The 23,488-nt window shown below is 29.4% G+C and overlaps 1 protein-coding gene across 1 annotated transcript; it reads right to left on the reverse strand.

The window, feature by feature from the left end:
• Positions 1–1,849: 1,849 nt before the first annotated feature.
• Positions 1,850–16,213, reverse strand: Scm (Polycomb protein Scm). The gene is made up of 5 exons (XM_065510742.1): positions 15,051–16,213; positions 14,071–14,988; positions 6,820–7,515; positions 6,157–6,750; positions 1,850–2,066 (listed from the first exon to the last, which is right to left on the reverse strand). The coding sequence occupies exons 1-5, from the start codon at positions 15,564–15,566 to the stop codon at positions 1,929–1,931; spliced, it is 2,862 nt and encodes a 953-aa protein (XP_065366814.1). The 5' UTR covers positions 15,567–16,213; the 3' UTR covers positions 1,850–1,928.
• Positions 16,214–23,488: the final 7,275 nt, after the last annotated feature.

A 23,488-nucleotide genomic window follows, 5' to 3' on the forward strand; every position in this document is an offset into this window, starting at 1 on the left:
ACTGATCTTTATGTCAGATACTATTCAAAACTTAATGTAACTATTAAAATAAAATTTATGTTTTTTTTTTCTTTTATGTTATGTTTTGTTTGTGTTATTTATTATTTGCATATGTTAGACATTTGCTGATATTATTAAAAGTAATATTTGTGTTTAAGATTCAAATATATTCATACAATTTAATTCAAAATCAAAATGCTATTAAAAAAAAATAAAAAAAGAGTTAAACTAAAATTCAAAACTATGTTAAAAAAAACAAGTAAGAGTGCTATATTCGGCTATGCCGAATCTTATATACCCTTCACCTTTGTTGTGGATGCATTATTATTTTTTATAATTAGTATATAGGTATGTATGTACATTGCCCACTTTCAGCGTACAGCATCCTAAATTTATCAAGAACACAAAAAACAACAACAACGCCAAACGAAACAGAACACCAAAAGAAAAAACAAAAACAAAATACGCAAGGCAATGAAACCAACACACATCCAAACATACGTTTAATTGTATAAAAAACAACAACAACGCCAAAAGAAACAAAACACAAAAAAAAAACAAATTACGCAAAGCTTGCACATCCAACCATACGTTTTGTTGTTTTTTTGTCAAAAAAACCAACACACAACCAAACAAACGTTTAGTTGTATAAAAAACAACAACAACGCCAAGAGAAACAAAACACACAAAAAAACAAAATACGCAAAGCTTGCACAACCAAACATACGTTTTGTTGTTTTTTTGTCAAAAAAACCAACACACAACCAAACAACCGTTTAGTTGTATAAAAAACAACAACAACGCCAAAAGAAACAAAACACAAAAAAAAAAAACAAAATACGCAAAACATCCAACCATACGCTTTGTTGTTTGTTTGTCAAAGCATGCAATACATTGTGTTTTTTGATGAAATTTTCAGAGGTTGTCTCGGATTTTTGCTCATATCTCCGTTATTTATGGACGGATTTTGCTGATTTTGAATAGCAAAATTCTCGAAAGTATGTCTGACAGAATTGTTGAAGATTTGGATCCCGGAGATATCTGGGGCCTTCAGAAAATTGATTTCAACAGACAGACAGACAGACAGACGGACAGACAGACAGACAGACGGACATGGCTTAATCGACTCCGCTATCTATAAGGATCCAGAATATATATACTTTATAGGGTCGGAAATGAAAAATGTAGAAATTACAAACGGAATGACAAACTTATATATACCCTTCTCACGAAGCTGAAGGGTATAATAATAATGTAACAACAAATTTAAAAATATTTAAAAAAAAAAATAAAAAAAATGTAATTATCGCATTTGGTTAGATAGAAAATAACCAACTAATTAATAGGTATTAAAACAAAAATAATAATAAATTCTAATAATACAGTAGTAGTAATTTATACAACATATAAACTGGTGTAATGATTTTAATTTGAAAACCAAATTGAAATTATGATTCTAGAGACAATAAATTGTGTGGTGTAATGCGATGATTTAGTGTCGTCTGTATGGTGTATTGTGTAAAAAATTTAACGATTTCATATGTTTCTTTTCTGTATTATTATTTTTTTCTGTTTTTTTTCATCTGGATTAACATATTTGTTTTCTTCTGTCTAGATATATATATATTTTTAAATATAATTTTCGTTTATATGCGTTTTTAATTTTGTTGTATTCGGTATGTTTTAATTTTGTTTTTCCTTTTCTAACTGCATTTGAATTTGTTTAATTTATGTGTAGGTTTTATTTTTTAAATTTTATTTAAGATCATTTATGTTTGTAGTGTTTTTATGTTTATTTGGGTGTGTTGTTTTGAGAATGAATTGTTTTGGTGTTTTTGGTTAAAGGTAGTTTTCTTTATAATAATTAGATTGGTTGGGTAGGTAGGTGTTAATAAGGATAAAGGGAATGGAGATTTATCATGGAATATTTACAGGGACATATTGTTACGACGCCCATTAACTTTATTAACTAAATTGCAAATTTTTAAGGCTGGTCCAAGTTTAAGACCCATATATTTCATCATCATTTCGGAGGTTAACAATAACAAGGCTTTGCCATCAATTTCCTGGAAAAAAAAGAAATAAATAATAAACATTAATATTTGCATAAAAATAATGATATAACAATTTAATTTGAAAAATTTATTAATTTTGTGATAGAATCGATGCTTAAGGAATGAGATCGAAAAAACCTTATCCAACGTTTCTTCTTAAAACATTTTTTTTGATCAAATTACCTTTGACATGACATTAAACAAAACCCAACTTGGTCCTACAAAAAGTTTGCCAAATAATCAAAGGTCTGCCGTCAAACTGTTTCCAAAGTTATTAAACAGTTCGGGAGAACTTTTAGTTGATAGAAAATCCCAACACATCCGGTAGGAAAGCGTTTAGCTCAGTTCTCGAACTTTTTGGTACGACAAGTTAAAGCCAATGAATGTTTAAAAACATGGAAGGTTCAAAAAGTTCCTGGCAGGAACGCTGCTAAAAATTTAGAGGCCAAAGACAGATCACGGAAATTGAAGTCAAGTTTTATAAAAAAAAAAATATCCCTGCTGCATAAGGGATGACAAAACCTATATTCCGACAAATTTTTCGCAGCTTCCGGGTCAAGTTTTTTATGTTGCTGATGCTCGAGGGAAAGTTGAAGAAAAGGTTAGGAACCAAAAGCAGACAAAATTTCCCTAAAAGTTCTTGGAATGGCAAGCAATATGCAGTTGCGGCAAAAGAAGCCAAATATATTTTACAACGAGTTATATAAGTACCGAAATTTACATCAAGGAATGTTTACAGAAAAGGCTGCTTCCATTTGGCCTGATTCGGCATCATGTCATTATGGTAATCAAGCTCATGAGTGGTACAAGAACAATAATGTGGTACTTATACCAAGAGAGGCAAATCCCCCAAACTGCTGGAGCTAAGACCAGTGGAGAGATATTGGACTCTTGTTAAAAGAGAATTGAAGAGCACAAAAACGGTGCACAAAAGTGTGGTAGATTTTAAACAGACATGGACTACTACCTGTTCGAACAAAGTGACAGAGGGTTTCCGGAAAAGATTCATAAATTCATCACTAGTGATTAGAACTTTAAAAATATAGTTTTTGTAAGTTGTAATAATAATATCAATCAAATAAAAATAATCCAAACTCCAAATCCAAAATGTATTAGAATCCGATAAGTTTGATGTTAAATATTTTTCATAGGCACTTCAAACGAATAAAGAATTTCGATATGAAATATCATTTACTAGCTGATTGGATTTTATTTTTGTCACTGTTGGGAGAATAGTGTGGGTGAATTCCAAAACGCCTGTATGCAATGCAGTCATATCTTTATCAAGACAAAGCAAGCAAACGCGTAGTTAAAATTAAAAAACAAGTAAGAAAGTATGGTCGGTCAAGCCCGACCATATAATACCCTACACCAAGTAAATGAGTAAAAATATTTTTCTTTTAAAATATCAATAATTTATATTCGTGAGTGATTTTCGGAAGTGGGCCTTATATGGGAGCTATGACCAATTATGGACCGATCACCATGAAATTAGGTCGTGTGATTTATGTCTATATTGTTACGAAATTGTACTTGAATTCAAATATAACGATTTTAAGGGCTGATTTAAAAGTAGCATAATGCTTTCAAATAACAGTGCTGTAATAGCAAACTGTAACATATCTGTGGGCATTATTAAATAAAAGCTTTCAGTTGATTTGATCATAAGTTGGCAACGCTGTATTCGAATTCGAATATTCAGTACATTGTATAAAGTACACCACAGACACAAAGTATACAGAGGCGACACGACAAAAAAAATATATTTGTCTCTTTCGCTCGAAACAATTTCAACTGGTTTGGTTTTGTGCTTATTTATATAGTTGTTTGTTTTAACGCACTATCTGTATTAAACCGCAAATTTGTTTTCTCTTTCTATCGAAACAATTTCAAAAAAGCTGATTTTAGTGTTTTTGAACTGTCAAATTTGACGCCTCTGTATACTTTGTGCCACAGATGGCGTATGTATTAGTAAGATCTAGAATATTCGAATTTTGACAGTTAAAGAACAATCTAGAGTGCAGATGGCAGTGTTATAAATAGTGGCAGAGGTTGCAGTCGTGAGTCAGTTTATCAGAGACGCTATTCGAATAAACATCAACTGAGTGCCTTAAAGTGTGTTGTATTTTTCAAGTGAAGTCGTGTACATTATAAAGTGTCTGTATTTCTGAGAATTTATAAACGTGTATAAAAAAAACATTAAGTGACTATTTAATTCTGTGGTTGTTGTACATTTTAAATAAAGAGTTGTTACAATTTTCAAACTACTAAACGGCTTTTATTTGCAATAAAAAGTATCCGGTTTATTTAAAGGAAATAAACCAGCGTTTTGAAATGGTTAAAATGTAACAATATGAAAGTTATTTGTGTTGAATTTGTGTATATACCAACATTTTTAAGTTATTTAAGTACGTTAAAGTGATTGTCGGAAGCGGGTCTATATGGGAGCTATGACTAATTATGGACCGATCGTAACAAAATTTGGTGACATAAATTTTGTATATATAGAACTTATTTGGAGCGAAATTTGTGTAGATATATATAAATTAAACATTTATGACCCATAAAGTCCAATTTCGAGAGGACATTTGTATGGGGGCTAGGTGAAATAATGGACCGATTTCAGACAGTTTCAATAGACTTCGTCCTTGGGCCGAAAAAATTACATGTACCAAATTTTATCGAAATATCTTCAAAATTGCTACCTGTACTCTGCGCATGTCTGGTCTACGATGTCTGGTCTACATGGACATCGTTTAATCGACTCAGAAAGTGATTCTAAGTCTATCGGTATACTTTAAGGTTAGACCAATATTTTTGGGCGTTACAAACATCTGCACAAACGCATTATAACCTCCCCACAAAGGTGGTGTAGGGTAAAAAAACTTAGCATACTGACTGTTTTTAATTGTTCATACATTTTGCAATATGAAACATTATCAAAGTTTACACGGTTGCGTTAGGAAACGCTCGACTTTTTAAGGTTGCATTGCATACAGACGTTTTTGAATTCGTTTTGAATTTGAAAAATGAGGAAAAAAAATAAATAAAAAAAAATTAAGAGCTTCTTTGTTAAAAAGTACAGTATTTTTTGTAAAAAAAATTACTTTTGTATAAATATCGTGTTTTTTGTACAAAAAAGTAATTGTTTAGTAATAAACAAGGTACCTTTGAGTGAATGAAATGTTTATTTGTAAAAAAAAAGTACTTTTATGAGACAAAAAAAACACTTGCCAACAAAATTTCGAAAGAATTAATTCTTAATTTCACTTTCGAAATCAAATAAAATTTATCTCTTTACCATTCCGTTATTGAATTCATTATGAATTAATTCCTTCGTAGTTCAAATATTGAATTCATTCCTTTGACAATTCATCCCTATTGAATCATTCAAATTGTTTTTAAATAAAATCCATTAAAAAATTGCTTGAAAAATATGAATGATTAAATTTTTCTTGAATTTCAATCAATTTTGCATATGATTAAAAGCAAAACAAAACTGGATGAAGAAAACGTATTTTAATTCAATTTGTATTAGATTTGAATTAACAAAAAAGTTAATCATTCAATTAATTCCATTATGAAGTAATTCAACGATGAATGAATTCTATTTAAATAAAAAAAAGTCCTTGAATGAAGCTAAAGTACTAGATGTTGACAATGGATTTATGGAATGAATGGTTGACAGTTTTTAATTCCGAATTAAGATCTTATTAAGCTCGTATTAAATTAATTTGTTCGAAGCTATGGTTGGCAACCACAGAATCTCGTCCGTTTTTACAATTTTACAGGAGACACAAAAAAAAATATTTTGCTATGATTTATATTGATAACTAATCACAGTTAAAAAAAAACTGCATTGACGATTTATATTTTCTATTTTTAGTAAACTTAACAAATTTTCTTATAAAATTTGATATTTATTTTTATCTTTTTAACTCTGTTACTTCATTTAATGTCTTTATTGTCACTTAAGTTGATCTCGAGATGATAATAAAATTAAATTTTATATATTTTTTAACAAATTTGTGATTTTCGTTTCTTGTACAAAATTAACTAATATAATTAAAACAAAACAAACTTAGAAAAATTTGCAACTTACATGCTTCCTGAAGAGATCACCGTGTACAGCTAACGAACTATCATTGCTTTCTATAAATTGTATAACTTCTTCAATAGACCAGTCACCAGGATGGGAACGCAATGGCGGTAATGCCGCAGCCGTCGCCACAACCGCACTCACTGCACCATTTGCCGCATTTACATGCTGTATGATTGGTAGAGTAACTGCGGGACCATAAGTGGATGTGGAAGGTATAACAGCGGTAGCCGCTGCGGCTGTTGACGAAGCAGATTGTGATGCGCAAAACGGCGTTGATACTGATGTAGGTAACGAAGCGGTTGATGACAATGTGGAAGGAGATTTATAAGTGGTTGAGGCGGCAGCAGCAGTTGCTGCCGATATATTGGATTGCTCGGGATGCACTTCGGCCACAAGGGGTGCTAAATATTTGAAATTCGAGTTTGAGGTAAGAGTAGAATGTTTTTGATCGTCTGAATAAGAATGAGAGGTTGCAACCATTGTGCTGCTGCTGGTCGATGTTGTGCCGGTTACAGTAGAAACGTTGCTGTTGCCTATATTGCCACTTAAATGATGTATACGTATTTGTCGTAGAGCCTGAGCCGGCGATGCGGTCTGCAAAAGATTATAAATTTCAATTTAAATGTATAATAATAATAAAAGTTTTTTCTTTATCAATCATACCTGTATGCCATTTGTGTTGTTGGTATTTGGTTCAGTTTTAATGTGAACAGTTGTTAGCGCATTGTTATTGTTGTTGTTATTACTGTTGCTGTTGTTGGTAGTGCCATTTGATGTTGGCAGAATTGCAGTACCACTATTTGTGGTATTATTGTTACTGATAATACTACTACTTGTAATAATTGTATGATTTGTTTGATGTTGTTGCTGTTGTTGTTGCTTTATCGATGCCACTGTATTGTGTTGTTGTTGCGATTGCTGCTGATTAATCACATTGTTTAGATTAGCTTTTGTTGTCGATAAAGAAGATGTTGATTGTGAAGACAATGTTGATGTCGACGATGAAGTTGCAGATACTGTAGGTGTTGTTGTAGATGTTGCTTGTGTAGTGTTGTTCGAGTTTGCGAAATTGTCTACACTTGTATTGGCTGTGGTCGTTGATGTCGCCACTTCTTGCTTAATGTTGATTTTCTCTGCACTTCCAGGTGTTTTACTACGTTTTTCTGGTACTACCGCCGATGAGCAGTCCCCAGTTTGTGTTATTGGCCGTTTCTTGGTATTTGCACATTTTTCACAATCTTCTGTGTCTGGTGTGAGTGAAATTAGATTTGGACATGCCCTGCATGTTGTACATAATGTTTCAATAAATTGTGCCAAACTTTCATCATCGTTCATGCGTAATGGTGACGGTATTTTGACCTTTGAGTAAGAAAGATAAATTAAATAAAGAGCTGTTATAGAAATAATGGTTATAAACAGATTATTTGATATGGGATTAACTAAATTTAGTTTTAAACCATATTTCTTTATACTCAAATTAGTTTTACCTGTCAATGTGTGTAGTCAGTTGATAATTTTTACCTGGATTTAGGAAATTTTATTTAGCTGCTTCTATAAATGTAGACTAAATAAAGTCTACATGCAAACTTAATTTTGTTCTACACCATTTCCAATTGTATTTCAGAAGTTTCTAATTGTATTTCAGAAATTTCCAATTGAATTTCAGAAATTTCTAATTATATATCAGAAAATTCCAATTCAATTTCAGAAATTTCCATTTATATTTCAGAAATTTCCATTTATATTTCAGAAATTTCCAATTATATTTCAGAAATTTCTAATTATATTTCAGAATATTCCAATTATATTTCAGAACTTTCTAATTGTATTTCAGAATTTTCTAATTGTATTTCAGAATTTTCCAATTGTATTTCAGAATTTTCTATTTGTATTTCAGAAATATCCATTGGTATTGCTATTAGAATTTTCTGAAATACAAATGGATATTTCTGAAATACAATTGGAAAATTCTGAAATACAATTGGAAACTTTTTAAGTATAAAATAAAAATTCTGAAATACAAATGGAAATTTCTGAAATACAATTAGAAATTTCTGAAATATAAATGGAAAATTCTGAAATATAATTAGAAAATTCTGAAATATAATTAGAAATTTCTGAAATATAATTGGAAATTTCTGAAATATAAATGGAAATTTCTGAAATATAAATGGAAATTTCTGAAATTGAATTGGAATTTTCTGAAATATAATTAGAAATTTCTGAAATTCAATTGGAAATTTCTGAAATACAATTAGAAACTTCTGAAATACAATTGGAAATGGTGTAGTGGCCTGAGACACGTTAATGGCCTGGCGAATTTTTAATAAATTAAAAATTTTTTAACCAATATTTGTCATTTATATCTCATGACAAAGAAAATTACTTATAAATTTCGACTATTTTGCATTCAATTGCTAGATTAATTATTTGTTCACACATAAATATCCATTGTGTTTTTAATAGGTTATTCAATTAAGCAGGTTTCTGGTTTAATCGGTTAATCGAGCAAATAATTAATCGGTGTTAAGATTTAATCGGTTAATAATCGTTTAATTTTAAATTAATCGATTAACCGAATAATTTCTATTTAAATTTAAAACTGAAAATATATCCACGAATTTTCTGTACTTAAATACAAAATAGACAAAACATAGCAATTCAACCAAAAAGTAATTAATTTTCTTTAGTTTTAATAAAACTCGACTTTGAAAAAACTCTCTCGCTGTTTGTAGATGTTAGTGAAATCGAAAGTAAGGCATGGAAAAGAATATCCAATATCTCAGTTATTTTTTTTAGTTTTTTTCTAAGCACATAAAATCTCCATTTTACCATTGAAGTCCTTTTTGGATGTTTTAGAAATACTTTTACTAATTTCGATAATTTCAGATAAAAACTTATTTCCGTAGTGTCTCCACTTTCGTCTATTATAATGTTCTCAACCGACAAATACATGTAAATTAAATATGTCAGTTTTGTATACTCATTAAGGTATTTATAGACGGCAATACTGAGCATTAACACTTTTCAAATTGAAAATATTATTGAAATCATCGAAAAAACGTTTCTTGTTTATTACAAATATTTAGAATTTGAAAATCCGAATACATAATAGTAAGCAAATTCCATTTGAAAATATATTTTCAGTGTTTTTCTCTTAAATTTTTCCAATTATTGGAAAAAATATCTAATAATAATACCTTTTTGTTGATATAAAAGTAGTCACTACGTTATCACCAAAATGGTCTAAAATGTGGTTTTCGAGATGAAAGAGTAATCGGAATACGTCGAAACTTTTTCAGTATATAATAATATTGTTATGCAATTGATTTCTTGCAAAAAGTGAAATTTTAAAAATTTTGAGTTGATCAAGTGCGATATCCGATACATATGAAAATAAAAAGTTTTTTAAACAAATTTTTAATACCGACCGTATTTTTTGAAATTCTAATCAAATTTAGTTTTGACGATGAAATTGTAGTATGATACTTGAGTTTTTGACAAATATTAATACTTAGTATTGCCGTCTATAAATACCTTAAACATGATTCTTGGATGATCGAACAAATATGTAATTTTACTTTGACATTTGTATTAAAATTGAAAAATAAATGCAAAAAAATATGTTAAAGTGCAAAAATAATAAATTTCCGTTAATCGGTTAATCGACACAAATTAACCGATTGAATACCCTAGATTTTAATAACATAATGAAATTTGTTTGGTAAATTTCAGAACGAAATATTTTTCTTTCGGTGCTTTTCGGTTCTTTTCCGCACCATTACCAAATTATTTTTTTTGATTCGTCCTGTAACAGCATATTTTGCCTTTTTTTGTCGTCTTCTTGTCTACACTATTCTTCAATAGACAAGCCAAACTATTACCTCATATTAAAATTTTCGAGAATAAGCAGGATAATTGTTTTAGCTATTCCAATCGCTAATTTTACTCCGAGGGATCTTTTCGTGCCATTAGGAATGATATTACATTCCCAGTTACACTTCAAATCCTTTTATAGTACTTGTTATGCCCTCATTTAGTTAAAGGACTATGCGATTATCAGCAGCTGGATAGGTGTTTTTATTTTCTCCATATCTACTAAAGTTCTGTTTTAGTTAAAATGCCTTTGTAACGAAGTTCTTTTTACCATTCAAAGCATTTGGTAATAATATTTTTAGTTTTTACGTGTTCTCAGTGCTGAAGAACTAGTTTCCGATCGTTGCCACTAAAAAGATGACCACGACTACTCCAAAAGAGTTCTTAACAAATTTTAATGTGAAATTTATTCGATTTTGTCTGAATGAAATTTAAATAAAAAAAAAAATCCAGAATTTTTGAATGGATAGATGGATAGATTTTCCTGATTGAAAAATGCGAAATATAATATATGGGCATTTTCACCGAAGGTCCACCGAGACCAGAAAATTAAAAGTGTCTGAAAACACTTTGTTTTATCATATTTTCATTGGGAAACAATCAAATTTAAATAATGTAAAGAAATTTTCCATTTATTCATAACCCATTTCCAGATATCCGAATGCAAAGTCGCCCAAGGCAACTTTTCTGTAGATATGCAGAACACCACATACAGTGCCGGTCAAAATAGTAGCACCACAGAACCTTAAAGCAATTAACATGGGAAATATTTTTATTTCCATAGTAATTTTAATTAAATATAATATAAGATGGTTAATTAATCTCTATTTCCTCTATGAGTAAAGTTTTCTTTAAGAAATATTAACCTTTCAATCAATTATATGGTATTTTTGAAAAATACCCAGATTTTGTGCAGTCAAAATAAAAGCACCATCGTAAGAAATTTTCGAAAAAATGTAGAATATTCATGTTTTTGTTTTAAAAAATCGCCATTAAATTATAATTTGAATCTATTTATATCGAAATGAATAAAATTAAAAACAAAAAAATTAATTTTACTTTTCTAATTTTTTTAGTAACAAAAAAAGTGGTACATGTGAGCTCTAGTTTAAAAAATTATGATTTCTGAACATAGAAATTAGCTTAATTCAGAATAAAACTATTTATAGATATTTAGAAATGGTTTTAAAAAAACATTGCATTGAAATAAAAATATAAATTTTAGGTTGCGCAACCGCTTATCGCTTTTAATCATAACACTCTTGGCCCACCGTTTCGAAAATCAGGCATTTATGTTCTGCACGGTGGTCAAAAGGACGACTAGTGTTGCAGTTATTCGCTGACCATTACAATAACAAAATTTAAATTATTTAAATTCTAGAAAAGTTTCACCAATAACAATATAACATCCTCTATTAAAGGTAAAATTTCCGAAGTCGCATTACCATTTTTCAACATTCAAGTACCAAAACACTTTTTGGTCAAATAATTAAACAAATTATATTGTTTGATATCAGACTTCTATAGAAAGTCCTCCGAATCCAAAATTTAAGATAATATATTCATCTTATCTTACAAACACACAGATTTTAAAATTGTATTTTGATTGTGGTTTTTCTATTATAACATTCGAAGAATATATTGAATATGTGGAATAAATAATTCAATCTTATATGATCAAATGCTTGATAAAATCATACTCAGATATAAATCAATGAAATTATGACCATAGGAATGATCTATGGAATGATAAACTGATATAAATTTGGGTTTCAAGCTAAAAGGTCAATGTCGTGGGACAGGATGCGTTATCCCCAAACATAATTTTATTAAAAATAGATGGCCAAAAGTCACAAAAAGGGCAAAAGGAAAGCAACAATATTTAAGAATTTATTTTGGGGAATAAAAAAATATATTTGGCATACAAATTCGATACAAAATTTTTAAAATTTAAGAATCTTTATAGGTAGGAGGTGGTCGGTCTCTTTTTTTGCCAAAAAATACGAAAACAAAAGACAACAATATTTTACTTTTAATAATAACGTGTTAAGAACGTTACAAACCATAATAATTGTTACTAAATTAAATTTTGTCCTGGTTAATTTTTGTTTATTTTAATCGATTTCTATCTTGGTGCTATTTTTTTGACTGATTAATTTCTTAGGTATTTATATATTATAAAGTTTTTCTTTAAAATTTCCACCTAATTTTCAAAACTATTTTTAAGGTTTGAAAGTTCATTGAATTAAGCATAAATTTATACAAAAACAACAAAAATTAATTTAACAGTTTTTACGTAATATTATTATAAAACAATATGAATGACGTGGTGCTATTATTTTGACCGCAACTGTTAATATGCTAAAATTATATCTTATGCCGTCTGATCAGATTGAAAAGCATTCTTTGTTATATAATTTGGACAAAAATGGAGAGAAGTGAAAAGCATTCCAGGTATAGCCCAGTTGGACTACTTTTGTTGCAATGGGCAAGAAGGAAAACCTGATAGAACTGCGTATTCTGGAAAAAAATATCCGTTTTATATTTCTGAAAGTATTTTCATTTAAAATTATTTTTTTATTGTATAAAAAAAAAATTCTTAATCTATCCTCACTATCTTTATCTTTTTGAAGGGAATCACAATGGACCTCAAGGTCTCCGAGTGGAAGTGCACATAGTGTACACCCCTTCATAACCTAACCTACTGATATACAATACTTTACCCTATGTCTATAAATGGTTGTCAAGATAAAAAATTATAATTTTTTATACAACTTTGTTTTGAAAACAAACGTCATTTATTGTTTGAAACCCAACAAAAATTTATTTAAACTAAAAAAATATTTTATGACAATACGACCGTTTCGTAAAAAAAGCACCAGAAACTACATAAATATGATGATGGAAAAAAATGTCCCGTGCGACTGATTAAAATTAATTTAAAAAAAAAAATTATAACCAATTTTTGCGTAAAATCAAAACCAGTTTTTCCGTACCTGTGATTTAAATTTTGAGATTTTCAAGATAAACTAATTTTTTGTCCATATTGTGTCGAATGAGACAAATTTTAAGTAAAACGTATTCATAATATTATAGTCCTGGTAATTTTAAATATACTCTGAAAGTTTTACTAAAATCGGAAAACGTTAACCTTTAAATCGTGAAGGTCAAAGGTCAAAATTTTCAATATTTGGAATATCTAATGAAAAAGTAGCGAAATGTTATATATTTTTGGGCCGATTTGAATGAATGTAATATTCATTAATATAAATAAATCTACTGTCACTCTAGTGTACATATCAACCACTATGATTAAACGTTCATTGAAAAATACTTTTAATTATTTGAATGTTGAAAAAATTTTTGAAAGCTTTTCTTATATCTTTTTTATGGTACAAAAAAACTAAAATTTATATTTTAAAATTAAGTCAACTAAAAATTTACTTTTTTTTTGTGGTTATGCTGTATGTCATAGGGTAACATAGAGACGAGACGGAATTGTAAAAAACCTATCTCTTGCAACAACAAAATACATGCTAGTCAATGTATTTTGTTGTTGTATCAGAAATATTATTTGTTGTATTTTTGGAGTGTCTCGTCTCTATGTATAATTCTCTATGCTGTATGTATTCTGTTCCTATTTTAATTGAAATAACCGAATTTATTGCTAATCGAACAATCCAGTCTTAATGAGTTTAGTTGGGGAGACAAAAATTCGGGCATTTAATGGTTTTATTTTAAAAGTTGAGTTATTGTTAATATTTATTTACATTATTTTTGTTTTATTTTCATTAAGTGTTAGTTTATATATTTATAATCAATTATATAAATTTTTTTGATACTTTTTTGTTTCCGATTCAATAATAATAAGAGTGTCTGTTTATAGTTAAAAAAGCTATTTTAAAATCAAGAAAATTTGGCATAATTCTATCTGATAACCTCTGTTTGTAAAGCATTTAGAATTTAAACACATGGACAACAGAACTCACTATAATGTTGTTTCGATTTAAACAAATATCCATTCAAATTACAACTCACCGTAAAATTTTTCCCAGCCGCTGTGACAATGTGAACATCACCGTCCAGAGCAAACAGTAGCTTGGACAGTTGTTGCGTATCCGTACTAGCTGCTAATACCTCTTGCAAGCATAGTTTCGACAATGTCTGATGAGTGGGACCCGTAACCATCGATGGAAGCTTTGAGCTGTTGATGAAGGGACCGCCTTTGCAATTGGTATGAAAATGAGCTGTGACGGGTGTGGCTGCGACCATAGCATCTGTTTCTTGAATGAATGCGTAACGTTGACGTGGACTACGATGTTTACTCGAACTGGAATCCATGCGTGATTTATGACCGGGCGGTTGCATAGGATGACAACTACGGGCACACCAACCAACCGGGAAAATATCCCTAGATTTGTAGCTGCACCAATAGTCGAACGCTCCGCGCCACCCATCGAATGTCACATGGATTTGGTCGTCTTTGATCGCATCAACTGTTGCACAGCATATCAATTGAGGATTCTTTTTGTCGACCGCCTCGAGCTTTTGGCCCACCTGGAAGAGATTTTCCGGCGGATCGGCCGGTTCGGGTTGGAAAATCTCTTCCGGTGCTACCATGGCATTATTTAAAATTTTACAGAGGTAACCGGGCCAGCTGGAGGCATTCATGCGAAAGCCAAGTGGTGGTTGCAACATGCCGCCGTTCTTTTCACAATGACCAATGGCATGAATCTCATTCGAGTCAACTAAACGCCAAAAATCATTTTGACTGTCGCTGCCATCAAGGCGCAGACGTAAACGAGAGCCAAGAACACCCACCACAGTGGCGATACATGTGGAGGTAACGTTACGCGGATCTAAAGCTTCCAATTTCATACCAATCTTGAAATCATTCATGGGTGGATTCAGAGCTTGTTTAAAACAATCGGGCGGAGCAGCTTCGCTACCAGTTTCCTTAAATAATTTTAATAAATTAGATTTATTTTTTTTAACTTCACTTAAATCAAACAATATACCTCCAAATAAGCATCCCAATCAAAAACGTGAAAACTTTCATATTGGAATGGTCCTGTAGGCGTACAGGAACCTCCTCCTCCCAAGTTTTTGCCAATGTTTGTGCCATCCATACGTGTACCATTGTTAAGGGAACGCGTAGATCCATTCTTCTTTTGATACTTATTCATACACATTAACGAGCAAAATTCCTTATTAGGAGCTCCTTCGCGTATAACATTGTCACACTGTGCACATGCTCCTTTGCTGTAGGCTTTACGGAATTCCGCTATACAGGTTTCTGAACAAAATTCTTTTTTGCCATTTTGGGTTGGCAAAACGTATTGCAATGGTTGTTTACATTCCCCACACCAAGTGCATGTAGCCCGCTTAGCGGGACGACCTCGGGATCTTTGATTCGCTGACTGGCCGGTGGATGTAGGAGTGGTAGCCACTGCTGAGGACGAAACACCATTACTACCACTGCTGCTACTGTTGGTGCCACTACTGCTAGTGGAATCTCGTCCACCGCCGGACATTATAAAATGCTTTAAACGATATTATATTGAATAATGCGTAAACAAAACAAACACGAATTATATTTGATGACGGGTTAACACTAAATGTTCTAGATCTAGAACTTTTCAAATTTTGATTTCGAATGTAAACAAATGTTGTTTTTGCAGATTACACAAATAAATTATGTTTATATGTTGCTTTTCAAGTGGAAAATAAATTATCCAATTAATTTCTTTTTTTACACTTTATAATTTTTTTTAATATTATTATTTTACTTTTAGAAATTTTCAGAAAACTTTTTCTGGTCACCGCAAACGTTCTTCTTTTACTTCGTTTTCGTTAAAATGTCATTTTTTTTCTTTACGCGTTATTTTTGTTGGAGTATTTTTTGTCATCTCTTTCGCTCTTATGTTTGTAGTAAGAGAAATGCGTTATTAATGCGCTGTTTTTGCATTTTGCTTTTTTTCTAGTCACGTAATTTTTTCTCTACGGTTTTTTTGCTGAATTTCATTTCAATAGCTTTTTTATTTACACTTTTGTTTTAAGCGACAAACACTTTAGTGATTTTATAAAAATTTAATTATTTTAATTTTATATTTTAATTGATTTTTGTAAATTTTCGTAAGCACTTTCAATATGCAGCAACACAATTTCACGCCATTTTACTTTTTTCTTCACTTATATTTCTAGGGTTGTATTCAGTATTGGAATTGCAGCGATTTGCGTAAATATTTTGTGTATAATCGAATCTAGCGATTTTTAAACTCGTTTTCAATATATACATATCTGTGAACTAGCAAACTTGCTGTTTTTAGAAAGTTCGTCCTCATTTCATGTAACGTTAAATGAAATAAAATGAAATGTCTTCAAAAAATAAATGAGTTTCAAGTTTTGTTTAGAAAAAAGTACTTATTACGTTTTAATTGTTGTTTTGTATTAAACATTTAAATAATACATATTTCAGCTTATGGTATTTTATATAAATGTTGGTATTTTGTTTCAACATTTTATTTAAAAATAGACCTTAAGCTTAACCTTCGCTTTACCAATACCCACCCGGGTGACCACATCGATTTTATTGGTTTAATATTTTTTTTTAATTTTGTTTCGATTTAAATGAAATTTGTACTCACTGAACAAATTCTAGAGTTCTATAGAATTTAATAGAACCATTTTAAACTTTTTATAAGGTTTTTCCAATTTTTTAAAATTTCGTTCGTCGCATATATTTATAGAAGTGTAGTGTCACCCGGGTGGGTATTGGTAAACCATGTACCTAAAAAAACCTTTGGTAAAGCGAAGGTTAAATAAATATTAGTTAGATAATTTAAGAAAATATGTGAAATAATTTAAGAAAATATGTGAAATAATTTAAGAAAATATGTATATTTATTTTAATAAATCTATTGTAAAAGGATTATGTACATTAGTGTGTCTCCAGCAATTAGGCAATAGTAGCAGAAATAAGAACAAACAGTGAACAACTTATTAACACTTTAATAAAGTTTTACACAACAATTTATATATGTAACTGCCATACATATTTAAAAAATAAAAAATTTGTTCTCTTTATTGTAGTTTTTATAGTTATTTTAAATAATTTATGAACATTCCAATGTTTCCAGCGATTAGGCTCAAATATCGGAAATTAGAACACACAATGAACAACATATTAACAAATTACTAAAGTTTTCCACAATATTATTCCTGCCTTTAATTTCTAGGCCTTACAATATGTAAATAAATCTTATTACTAAACAATTATTGTTCTCTCAGTGGAGAATCATATTTGGAAAATTAGATGACAATTTATGTAACTGTAAATAAATATTCAAAAAATACAATATTTTTCGTATTACATATTATGGTTGTTTTAAATATTTTCTAAAATCGCTTTATTCTTTATTATGTACTATTCTATGCAAAAGCAATTCGATTCGTCTTAAAATTTAATCATATTAGAAAAAGTAATAGCGAATTGGCTGACTAAATAAGTCACATTGCAAAGTAAATTAATAAAGTAGACTCAGTAGAACAGCTGACTATTTTTTTTACTTTGGTCTGAACTGTCAATTCACTTGTGGTTGTTGTGGCGAAAAATACAACAAGCCCAAAAGCAAAAACAACAACAGGCAACTTTGACAGCTCAGACCTTAAACCAAAAACAAAATTGCTTGTGGTTTTTGTAAATGTTGTATTTGTACTGTCGCTACTTTATTAATTTACTTTGTCACATTGGTTGGGGTCAAGGCGAATTTAATAGATTCTATTATATTCGCTATGGTGTACATGGTGCATTTCTAAGCTCGCATAAATGTCAAACTACACATAAAAAATATTCGCCCGAATGTATTTATGTCAAATTCCATATACAAAAAAATAAGTGAATTCGCCAGTATTTATTTGAAATCGCCGCTGCTGTCACCTTTTTAAATTCACCTTTGTGGTGTATTTATATAGTATGTCTAATCTACTTATAAGTAGGTGGCGCTGTTAACCTTAGTAATATTGATATATACAAAAAAATAAATTTATATTTTGGTTTATAATACTTCCAAATCTAATTTTAAAAGGATATACATATGTATATTTCAAAATATATAAGTGGAAATAGCATAAAATAACTGGATGTGTTTTTAACATGTAAAAAAAAATTATTTTTTTTTTTTAATGTGTCCCAAAAATACACAACAATTATTTGTACGTTTGACTATAATTAAATCTTAATTGGAAATTATTATAACACTATGGATATTGTTATCCAAAGTAATAAATAATAGTAAACTACCCTGCAGTGTGGCACGGCATACTTTGGTTTTATTTACCTCACAAGTTATCCATCTGCTTCTTATGACCTGGCAAAAACTAAATTACTGCAAATATGATTGCTTATTGGAAAGCATAATTATAAATCAATTATTAAATTCTGTAGATCTTAAAGGCATATACAGTTTTTAACATTTTAAAGTTTAAATCTTTGGAATTAAGGCAAACAATTAATTAACCTTAAGCTTAAATAAGTATTATTTAAAAAATTTATTTGTATTGTGAAATAATTTGTATATTTATTTTAATAAATCTATTGTAAAAGGCTTATGAACAATAGAATGTCTCCAGCAATTAGACAATAGTAGTAGAAATAAGAACAATCAGTGAACAACTTATTAACACTTTAATAAAGTTTTAAACAACAATTTATATAACTGCCATACATATTTAAAAAATAAAATATTTGTATCTTTATTGTAGTTTTTATAGTTATTTTAAATAATTTATGAACATTCCAATGTTTCCAGCTATTAGGCTCAGATATACGAAATTAGAACACGCAATAAACAACATATTAACACATTCATTACTAAAGTTTTCCACAATATTATTCCTGCCTTTAATTTCTAGGCCTTACAATATGTAATTAAATCTTATTATTAAACAATTATTGTTCTCTCAGTGGAGAATCATATTTGGAAAATTAGATGACAATTTATGTAACTGTAAATAAATATTCAAAAAATACAATATTTTTCGTATTATTATGGTTTTGATAGTTGTTTTAAATATTTTCTAAAATCGCTTTGTTCTTTATTATGCACTATTCTATGCAAAAGCATGTTTATTTAATTCGTCTTAAAATTTAACCATATTAGAAAAAGTAATAGCGAATTGGCTGACTAAAAAAGTCACATTGGTGGGGTCAAGGGAATTTAATAGATTAAATAAGATTCGCCATGGTGTACAAGGTGCATTTAAAAGCACGCATAAATGTCAAACTACACACATACAAAATATTCGCCCGAATGTCTTTATGTCAAAATCCATATATAAAAATAAGTGAATTCGCCAGTGTTTATTTGAAATCGCCACTGCTGTCACCTTTTTAAATTCACCTTGGTGGTGTATTTATATATAATGTCTAATCTACTTATCAGTAGGTGGCGCTGTTAACCTTAGTAATATTTCTGTATACAAAAAAATAAATTTATATATTGGTTTATAATACTTCCAAATCTAATTTTAAAAGGAAATATGTATATTTCAAAATATATTAGTGGAAATAGCATAAAATAACTGGTTGTGTTTTTAACATGTAAAATGCGTTACATATTTGATAATAGTTCTGCGCCAATAAAATAATTAACTTTTTTTAATGTGTCCCAATTATTTGTACGTTTGACTACAATTAATTGCACAAAATTTGTCTATGCTAGATAATTGATGTATAAGTAGTAGGGTATTCAATTAATCGGGTTTCTGGTTTAATCGGTTAATCGAGCTAATAATTAATCGAGGTTAAGATTTATTCGGTTAATAATCGGTTAATTTAAAATTATTCGATTAACCGAATAATTTCTATTTTAATTTTAAATTTAAAATACAACAACGTATTTTGGGTACAAAAACATAAAAAACGGCCAAAAAGGTATTTGAGATAATTTTTGTAAACATTTCGTGCAACAACGTCATAACTCAAAATCCGTGTTTTTTGAACTGAGTAATACAAATATTCGCCGTTCTATAATTTTTCATATAGTTTTATCAGATTTAAAAAAAGTCAATTATTTTTTGTGTGAGAGTGTTTTTTTGTTGTAAACATATTTCATATTTCATAAAAATGGATGTGTGTTTGTATGTTCCGTATGGACTCAAAAATGGCTGGACCGATGTTGATGACATTTTCACGGAATCTTCAGAAAAGCCTTTTGGGTAACAGTGTAAAGTCAGATTTTTGATTTTCGGTCTGTGATAAACAATTTTTAATTACGGATTAAGATTTTAGTGAATTAAGCTCAAATTTTATTAATTAATTCGAAGCTCTTATACATGGTGTAGAAAATAAGCTTAATCTGTGATCACTCATCCATCTATTTATATATGGGGCATTTCATGTCAAGTGAACCAACTTCTGAAATCGATGTCTTCCGATCGGATTGCACAAAGTTAGTTCTATTGGATATTAATTCAGACACAATTATTCAACAAGATCGGCCCAGAACTTTCTGAGTTAGAGGCGGTCAAAATTTGACATTTTGGCCAAGCATGTGTTTTTTCTTATCCATGTAACTTATTATCTATTGTTCTTAGCAAAATGTGTCCCAAATAGTTTAGAAAGCTCTTTCTTCAATCTTTCGAAAAAAATAATAAAAAAAAAATTCAAAATGGGCCCTTTCTTTCCCTTAAAATAAAGCTTAGATATTTTCCTTGAAGACCTATTTGGTCGCTTAAGCTACGTTTCCGAAAAAAGTACGTTTCAGAACCTTTTTTCGGTGCAAATGTATGGAATTTCGTTTTCGGTGCCGATTACGGTGTATACGGAAACGTAGCTTTAGTGGAATGCGAGTTCGATATCTATCGATATTTTGCAAAATAAAAAACTGTGTAGACTTTTTTTTTTTTTTCAAATTGGACCCTTTTTTATTTTTTTCTCAAAAGAAATCTTAGGTCTATTTCTTCAACCCCCATTAAACCTGGTTATGCGTTAACTAATAGTTATACTGTCGGTTAAAATTATTTTTGTATGAAAACTGTCAGTATAACTATTAGTTAACACATAACCAGACTTCGTGTTACTGGGGGTAAGACATACATATGTGGTCGTGTAGTGGGATGCGAGTGGTATATCTATCAAAATAAATATTTTGTAACTCAAGACGTAATATGTTCCCTATTTATCCCCAAAGCATTTTTGTGAAAAGAGTCTTACTTCACATGGACAGTTACCACTCTTCATAGTCATTTATTACCAGATGATGCTACTTTACAGCACGATGAACATGTTGTTGATTTAAAAAGGCAAATCGCATGTTGGAGCCTCTGAAAATTATGACGTTAGACAATTATTAATCCCATGATATTAAAATCCATCGTTTTCTCAGAAGAACAATTATATTTTTCAAAATTTTAACTATTTTATAGTTAGTATAATTTAAAGAGTACAATCAGCTGGGAACTCTGTTGTGTAATTTTTATTCATTAAGCGATTCTTAAATAATAATTTTATTAAATGCATATTTTTTAAAATTTTTTAGTAATCATCGGATCATCAATCGGACTTATTATAAAAAAGTGCACTATCTAACTATAATAATATTCAACTAATGAAATTATTTCATTAAGCTTTATTATTTGGTTTTAAATTTAAATGTTTAGCTTTTTTTATCTCTATTTTTATATTATTTAAAAATCTGGTCACACTGCAGATTATATAAAATATGTGATTTTGAAGTTTTATGATGTTTTTATCGTATCCTGTAAAATATACTGTCGGTTAAAATTATTTTTGTATGAAAACTGTGAGTGCAACTATTAGTTAACACATAATAAGACTTCGTGTTAATGGGGGTTAGGGAAAAATATATATGCCTTCAAAATGAAATCTGGTACATTGTGTAGTTTAAAAGTTATGAGCAATTATGCAATTACAATTTTATGAAATTTTCAATAACTGTGGTAAATATCACTGAAATTTAATGCTTTAACTCCAACTGCTATCCGAATTCACATTGATCCTTTCTATAGGAAAAATTAGAAAACTAATTCAGTATACTCGTAGATTATTAAAGTTAATAAAATTATAGAATAGTTCATGTATTTAACAAAAAACTAAATATTTCAGCACAATATAAATAGTGCATTCAAATTTCAATTAATACAACTGACATTTAATTCATAAAAGTCAACATTCATAATCATTTTCCTTTTACTTTAACATATTCTAAAGATGCTATTAACAACAAACATAAGTATCTTGGTTAATATCGTGCTACCACTTAACTCTTACTTTCTGTCAAAACTTTATCGTATTTACGTCAAATTGCATGCAATCTTCTATAACTTATGGATTAAATTCCTGTTGCTACTGCTGCTAGCACTGCTATTCACTGCGATAATTCAGTCTAGTTTGAAACTTTTTGATGTTGTGGTTGTTGCTGACTTTCATACTCATACTTTTTCTTTACTTCGTTAAACTAATAAATATTCACTTTTCATCCATATAAAATGTTTTGGTAAAATATTTATAAATAAACTTAAGTATGTTGATATTAAGTTTCCATTTAGTTTATAGAAACTAAAATATGAAAAAGAGTGAAGAGGAAATAATAAAAAAAGGATACACGTTATTAAGCCAATCAAAAAGTATGCGTAAACAATTTAATGCTCATTTAACAATTTAACGAATACTCGTGTAAGTATTTTTCGTATCCATATTGTTGAATGAAAGAAGGTTAGAAAACCAAATATTTTTTAAGGAAATAGTAGTGTATCTTAAAATCTTAAAAAAGTTAATATAAATCTTATAAGATACATATACTACTAATAATAATGGAATATTCTAGTGCACACAAATTTGTTTTCAAAGTTCGTATATGTTAGTATTAATAATGAGCTTGTGTATAAATATTTACTAGAGGAAATATAATAAGGTTACTCATTTAAACCAGTGTTTAAAAAGCTACGATAACTAACAAATTTTTAACTGTTGCTACAACTACTGCTTCAAAAAAGTGTATGTAGCGGTAGCAGTAGCATTTGTCTTTTTTCGTTTTCTTGTTTTTTTAAAACTACTGCTACCTTCAAAATATAAAACTCTTAACAGAGCAGTAGTAATAAAACATGAATTGTAAATGGAGTAGTAGCATAAAAATACAAATCATTGCTACTGCTCTATATCGAGTTTTAATTTTTAAGGTAGCAGTAAAGTAGCAGTTGATGCAGCAGTTAAGGTAGCAATAAAAGTAGTCAAAGAAGAAAATCTTCAGTCATAACACCAAAATTGACAGAATTAAACACTGTGTGTTGTTTTTGTTTTGAGAGAGTTTGAAAGAATTATTCGTTTTTATTCGTCTCGGATGTTCGTGTTGCTAACAGAAAGATCGTGTTTTCAGTGTGTATAACAAAAACGCCGAACTTTTGTTTACAACACGACTAACTTACACAAATATAC

The sequence above is a fragment of the Calliphora vicina genome, chromosome 1, assembly GCF_958450345.1.
Source record: "Calliphora vicina chromosome 1, idCalVici1.1, whole genome shotgun sequence".
Classification (NCBI taxonomy): Eukaryota; Metazoa; Arthropoda; class Insecta; order Diptera; family Calliphoridae; genus Calliphora; species Calliphora vicina.

What these genes read in the sequence shown, in the direction of transcription:
- Scm (XM_065510742.1), bottom strand. Translation starts at nt 15,566, where the DNA reads ATGTCCGGCGGTGGACGAGATTCCACTAGCAGTAGTGGCACCAACAGT. An exon ending in ATTGGGATGCTTATTTGGAG is followed by an intron (nt 14,989 to 15,050) that starts GTATATTGTTTG and finishes AAATTATTTAAG; the next exon opens with GAAACTGGTAGCGAAGCTGC. An exon ending in GTGATCTCTTCAGGAAGCAT is followed by an intron (nt 2,067 to 6,156) that starts GTAAGTTGCAAA and finishes TTTTTTTTCCAG; the next exon opens with GAAATTGATGGCAAAGCCTT.